Genomic DNA, 6,668 nt, shown 5'->3' on the forward strand with positions numbered 1-6,668 from the left:
ATTCAAAGAACTTTCTGCTTGTTTTAACAAAATAATGGCTTTTTTCAGAAAAACAATTTTTTTCATGATTTTTATTTTTGTATATATCGAAAATAATTCAGATTATAATTTTAATTCTGACTAAAGTTCTAATATACTTAAAAGTAATAAATTCAACTTTGTAATTCAGTTTATATAATTCTTATAAATAGTAGACAATGTTACAAAATTTATAATAATCCATTTGAAAACATTTAATATTCCTCGAACATTTTGTTACGGTATGGGAAATTCTAGCAATTTGCCTTAAGGCACGATGTCATACACCACTAGTAATTTTTTATGTCTGCATATTTGTGTTTGTTTGTGTGTGTTTATATATAGTAACCATATGTGAACTAGTTTGTGAAAACTCTTCCACCAGCCAGTTAGTCTGACTTAAATGCATTATTTATCAACATATATTTCAATAAATGAAATTTTAAAAAGTCTAATATATTACTTCGACGTTTTAAAATTCGCGCCTGATTCAAATTTATATTGTTTCTATTTCATTATAGATGGCACTCATCTGTCTCTTTTGCCACTGATGGCGCTCCTGTATCGCTATCTCCCAAAATCGCTTCCAGTTGACGTTTCGTCTCATGCAATAATTAATTAAACTTGTTTGTTAGAGGTGCAAAATAAAATTAAATTAAAATGACTGCCTGGAGACAAGCTGGTTTAAAGTAAGAGTTATTAATGATTCACAGAATATATATAGTTTTTTTTATATATTGAATATTAACCTTAAAATATTATTACATAACTTCAAAGAAAACTTTTCTGATATAATTAATGAAAGCATTATGCAAATTTGCTAATATGAATGAAACTTTATAGCTACATTAACTTTTCAACAATTGCTGCCCGAATGGTCCGCCAAGCTTTGAAATCTGATCTAAAAAATGAGGCTTTGAAACGGGACGTATCTAGCATTAAATTCACACCCTGGAAGGACGGAAAAGCGATCAGTAAGTACACGTTTTATATCTATTTTCTTCCTTTATTGTTAATTTGAAAGAATTGAAGTAAAATCATTACAATGACTTAATTATATTTACAGCTGGAAAACCGGAATAAAATCAAATACTCATCTATAGTGAGTAATTTGGTGTGGTTTTGTGATTGATAATTTTGCATTTTCTATTTTTATAATGCTATGCTAAGCAGAAAATTTTAATTATTTAACATATATGTATTTATTTATTTTTAATCATTGCGCTGAACTGAAATATATTTATCATTTGCATATATTTCTCTTAGCAGAATTGATAAATAGCCTACGATTCCTTTGTTTTTCAATGCTCAATTGCTAGTAGACGAGAGTGAATGATAAGTTTTTGTGCTGTTTAAAATATATTTATTTTTTAAACATTTATTTAACCATATATAAAGCATAACACGTTCTTGTTTTTATATTTTATTTAAATTTACTAATTTGCTTGTGTTGTGCTTATGCACGTAGTCGCATCACAGTGGTCTCAAAACTAATGATTTTTTTTTTCTTTTTCAGAAAGTGAAACCAAGTAATCACAAGATGGAATAATAGACAATTCACTCAAATTAATAATGTGTACGTAACCGATAACAAGAATAAATGTTAGTTAGATAAAACCAATATTAAATACTTTATTTTGAATAATAGAACCTTTCCCACAAATAACTTATGTATAAAATTAACTTGATCAACATTATTTTAAACTAGCCTTCTAGGTATACCATCATTATCCAAAAGATGTTTTTCGATTTGACAAGGACCAGGCCCTCCTTCAGTATAAATTATGTATTTCAATGCATCATTCTCTAGTAATGGATTCATATTCAGTTCATCTACCAATTCCTGAAATTAAAAGTACATTAAGTGTGCATTAAACTTATTTAATACAACATTTTGAAGTCACTTACCCTGGATGCAGGTTTTGGAGTTAAAGGAATTCCTTTTAAATATTCTTCATTTGTGTAACTTGTTGGAAAAATTACATTTATTAAAGATATCACATCTGGTACTTCATCTTCTAATAAGTACAAACATGCATTAGGACCAGCATCAAAAGTATATGCTACTTTCGTTTGCCCACACATAATATTATACTTATGGACAAATTCAACAACAGAGTGAGATATATCATTCATATAGACACAAGGAGGATAAGTATCCAAACAAACTGCATGAAATTGGTTACTGTCTTTCATTGTTATTTCAGCAAACTGCTCGAAGTCTTTATTTCTTATAGCCTAGGAAAAAAGATAATGTAAGTATAAAATTGTATGCAACATTATCAAATTCTGCACCTCTTTTATTTCGTCAATTCTTTTTGGCACACATTCAGCCACTCTATACTTCAATAGCTCAGAAGTTAGAACACTGGTAGACATTCCGCTAGTAGAACTGACTTTCTTCTTGCTATCGTTCACAACAAGAATCAAAACTTTCATTTCTGGCCAATATGTTTCTGGTTCTATCTAACATATTCATAACAACTGTATATATCAGGCTTATATGAAAGTGTTCATATCCATTTTGTAAATGGTTACCTGTACAGCTAAAGAATCTTCACCTGAAGGATTTGAACCAGCACACCACTGAACAAAACCTCCAAAAATGCTTCTGCAAGCACTCCCACTACCAAGGCGAGCTATTTTAGATATATTGCCAGTGACGCCATATAATTTTGCAAGGGTATAAACTAAATACATGAAACATTAGTACATATATAACACTAAATACTAGGAAATACCAAATACGAATCATATTACCTAAACAAGCATAACCTGCTGCTGAGGATGCAAGACCAGCAGCAGTTGGAAAATTATTTTCTGAACAAACATGGATATTATATGTGAGAAATTCTTGTTTACCTATACTTTTTACAGCTTCTTTACGAACTAAAATTAATCCGGATTATTAGTACATCTGGATGCATTGCAAGCACTATAGGAGCAATTTAGGTAAACTTACTAGCTTCTAAACATTTTTGAAATCTCTTATTTCCCGTTGATTCTTCTTTACCATTCAACCATAACTTATTCTCTTTAAAATTTGGACTAGCCATTATCGTAGTTGTACTGCACATCTTGAAACAAGATATATTAAATCAGTTATAAAAAATAAAAATAACCGGGATAAGACAAACTTCAAAATTACATGTTCTATAGATAACGTTAAACTTAAAGAATCATTTAGTGGAAGAATTAAATCCTCATCTCTTTTTCCCCCTGTAAATGTAAAAAATTATTTCTGCTCCTGTATTTAAAATCTTGATATAAAATGTGTCTTCTTACAGTATTTTATAACAGCTATGTTAACTGGAGCAATGCAGGTCACTATTTTGGTACTCATTGTGCAAAATTATAAACTTATACCAATTAAAAATCAACTTTTCTGGAAAATGCTTTTATTTTCACACAGAGCTACATATAAATAAGTATAATTATAAATAGACGTGGCAATATGTAAATTCTACATCATTATCACAACAAATAACAGCTTAAGAATGTACTGAATATAAATAACTGTACATGAATATTTTACAAGCACTTAAAAACAGTGAACTTTTAAATAAGTGTTCGTAAGTTTTATAAGTAATAAGTTTTTATTTTGTATAATATATTGAATTTTCATTTAATATTTTCTGGCATATTTTGTCTAGCTCATAAAAAAATACAAAAATATAAAATTTAACCTAAACAAGTCGTCTTTCATGTTTTTTCATACATCAGAATATTTACGAGCAGAGGATTTTAGTGCTTACAGGTTGACGCAGCGTGTGCAAAAATTATTAAAATAACCTAATATTTTCAAATAATTTTGATTTATAAATGTCCTTAAGTACTTTTACTAGACACTTCATAATAAATACTGTTATTATAATTATAATATTACTACACCAGAGCCCATAGATAAAATAACAGCTGTTTTAAATCAATTTCTAATTGAAATTGATTTGAAAACCCCGCCAATTCCTGTAGTGGTCACTCTGCTTTCTATCTGTCATCTGTTACTCTATTATCTTGCTGTCATAGCCGTGTTTTGAAATGTTAAATTAAAATACTATTAATTTCGATCTAACCAATTAATTATAATATAAAAAATAATTTACAATGTCGCTGACAAAATTATTTTCATTGACTCGTTATGGTATTAAATTTTTCTTACTTTGATTATGCAATATTTTGTTGGTTATGTGCAGTAGTCTCTTATAACATTTTGAATATACAAAATTTTTCAGGTCAACCTTTGAGAGCATCTATTCCATGCCTAATAGAGACCCGATTTGAAAGTTCTGGAGGTGCTGGTGGCACTTATATTTATGTAAATGCTCAGGAAGAAAAGGATGATTTTAAGTCTGTTACCGATAGAGCTGCTCAGACCATTTTTTGGACTGAACTTTTCAGAGGTTTTATTGCTATTCAATTATTATTTTTCATTATTATTTATTTGAATTTTAATACGAATTTTATACATCTCAGACAGGCAGAAGTGCTTGATATGAGAGATAGTACAAAATATCTATACAAAGTATATGTATGGTTATTACAATATTTTATAATATATCTTTTATTCTATAATTCAATCATATGTATGTTCATTTTTGATTCATGCTTTGGTCTAATATATTTATCTAATTTTTTTATAATATTCTGTTAACTTAATTTTAAATTAATTCTCTTCTTTGGTCATCTTTATCTCTTTCGGAAGCCCATTGAATAATTTTATAGCACTCCATATAGTGTTCCGTCTGGTTTTATTTGTTTTAGATGATAATTTTCCTGTTGTCTAGTATTGTGCTTGTATATTTCCTTATTTATAGTTGTCGATGTGCATGTTTTGATTTTGTTATGTTTAATTTATTTTTATAATTTTATTTAATATGTTATCTGTTACATATTGAACTTCTTTAGTAGGTGTGAAGTAGGGGAGATATATTTTTTATATATATATTTTTTTTGTGGTTTGGTTTCATATTGCTATTCCATACATGATTATAGGCATTATGTGCGCTTTCAGTATTAAAATTGGTGTTTTGTTTCAAAGTAGTGTATTCTCGATGTGCGACTATCTTTTTTTTTTCATTCTTTTTATGTGGTCTGTCAAAGTTAATTTTTGAATAATTATGAGTTATAGATATTTTATATTGTCTACCTCTTCAATTGCAGTTTGAACTTTAAGCTTTAATTTATTTTTTTCTTTACTTCTATTTGGTTTAAAATATATGTATTTTGTTAACAAGGGCCCCAGGACTGATCCTTGTGGTACTCCACATGTTAATTTGCATATTTCACTTGGCATTGGAAGTATTAATCATCATTTAATTAATAGATGTTTTAGATCTATTTTCTATTCTATTAATTTATACTTTATAATTATTATAATAAATTTTCTCATTTATTCATAAAGGATTTGCTGTCACTCTCGGTCACATCTTCAAAGAGCCAGCAACTATAAACTATCCTTTTGAAAAAGGACCTTTAAGTCCACGTTTTCGCGGAGAACATGCTTTGAGACGTTATCCCAATGGTGAAGAAAGATGCATTGCTTGCAAATTATGTGAAGCTATTTGCCCAGCTCAAGCAATTACTATTGAGGCTGAAAGACGCTATGATGGCTCAAGACGAACTACTCGATATGATATAGATATGACAAAATGCATTTACTGTGGATTCTGTCAGGTGATCTAGTTATCAATTTACTAATTGTGAGATAAATTTATTGTAAAGTTTAAAATAGCTGAGAAGAGTTTATTTCTAATAGTTTTCTTTATTATTTATTTTGTAAATAATATTTATGTACTATTTAGCATGCTGTGTCTCATATGGTTCAAAATGATTGTTTAACAGTAACATAATAGGTAGCAGTTGAATTCAAATATGTAATTTAATATAATAGATTTCATACTTTAATTATTTTCTTAAAAGTGATTTAATTTTGTTTTTTTAATTATCTCATTGTGTTAAGCAAATCAAACTCTGAGTTTTATTTAAGCATTATGTTATATTACATCATATATGTTTTGTATTTTCAGGAAGCCTGTCCAGTTGATGCTATTGTTGAAGGACCGAATTTTGAATTTTCAACTGAAACACACGAAGAATTGTTATACAATAAGGAAAAACTTTTGAACAATGGTGATAAATGGGAATCAGAAATAGCAGCAAATATACAAGCTGATCATTTGTATCGTTAAAGTTTAGTATCAGATAAGATAGTTCCACATTAAAAAATTAAGAACAATCTGATATAAAAGCTAATGATTATATTAGTTCAAATATAGTTCTGAAAATCATGTAAATAATAAATAAAATATTATAACATAACTTTTTTTTATTACATTTAGAATTTGAAGTGAGAATTAATATTTTGATATAACTTTCATATAGGAACAAATTTTTATTTGTGCTGCAACCATATTTTATTCATTAATATATTCATATTAATGCTTTATATGTTTCAGTATTGATTAGTTGGCATTTTCAATATTTGTTATAGTTTAATGTTTTAGTTCCATTTTCAAGCTTCAATGATTATGCAAAGTGCACTTCATTGATTATGGTTTTTTTTTTTTCAGGATGAAATATATAAAAAAAATGTAATAAACATAGATTCAATTTTTACAATCTGTTTTTGAAAGTTCAATCAGTTTTTACAA

The 6,668-nt window shown here is 27.8% G+C and overlaps 3 protein-coding genes across 4 annotated transcripts; 2 read left to right on the top strand and 1 right to left on the bottom strand.

The window, feature by feature from the left end:
• Positions 1–546: 546 nt before the first annotated feature.
• Positions 547–1,659, top strand: LOC113378666 (protein stunted-like). Of its 2 annotated transcripts, XM_026619223.1 has the most exons (4): positions 547–707; positions 862–992; positions 1,085–1,120; positions 1,535–1,637. In XM_026619223.1, exons 1-3 carry the CDS (start codon positions 679–681, stop codon positions 1,099–1,101), a joined length of 177 nt encoding a protein of 58 aa, XP_026475008.1. In that variant the 5' UTR covers positions 547–678; the 3' UTR covers positions 1,102–1,120; positions 1,535–1,637. The 2 variants fall into 2 exon arrangements, with proteins under 2 accessions (XP_026475008.1, XP_026475007.1); XM_026619222.1 differs by lacking the exon at positions 1,085–1,120 and having other exon boundaries at positions 1,535–1,659.
• On the bottom strand, positions 1,611–3,452 carry LOC113378665 (diphosphomevalonate decarboxylase). Its single transcript, XM_026619221.1, has 8 exons — positions 3,304–3,452; positions 3,167–3,237; positions 2,981–3,095; positions 2,779–2,907; positions 2,557–2,708; positions 2,314–2,484; positions 1,927–2,256; positions 1,611–1,861 (listed from the first exon to the last, which is right to left on the bottom strand). The coding sequence occupies exons 1-8, from the start codon at positions 3,359–3,361 to the stop codon at positions 1,718–1,720; spliced, it is 1,170 nt and encodes a 389-aa protein (XP_026475006.1). The 5' UTR covers positions 3,362–3,452; the 3' UTR covers positions 1,611–1,717.
• Positions 3,453–4,084: 632 nt separating this feature from the next.
• Positions 4,085–6,229, top strand: LOC113377247 (NADH dehydrogenase [ubiquinone] iron-sulfur protein 8, mitochondrial). The gene is made up of 4 exons (XM_026617497.1): positions 4,085–4,159; positions 4,251–4,418; positions 5,420–5,691; positions 6,045–6,229. Exons 1-4 carry the CDS (start codon positions 4,123–4,125, stop codon positions 6,204–6,206), a joined length of 639 nt encoding a protein of 212 aa, XP_026473282.1. The 5' UTR covers positions 4,085–4,122; the 3' UTR covers positions 6,207–6,229.
• Positions 6,230–6,668: the final 439 nt, after the last annotated feature.

Source organism: Ctenocephalides felis, unplaced genomic scaffold (assembly GCF_003426905.1).
Source record: "Ctenocephalides felis isolate EL2017-DRISC unplaced genomic scaffold, ASM342690v1 CF-g0.4_SCAFFOLD_01886, whole genome shotgun sequence".
NCBI classification, from domain to species: domain Eukaryota; kingdom Metazoa; phylum Arthropoda; class Insecta; order Siphonaptera; family Pulicidae; genus Ctenocephalides; species Ctenocephalides felis.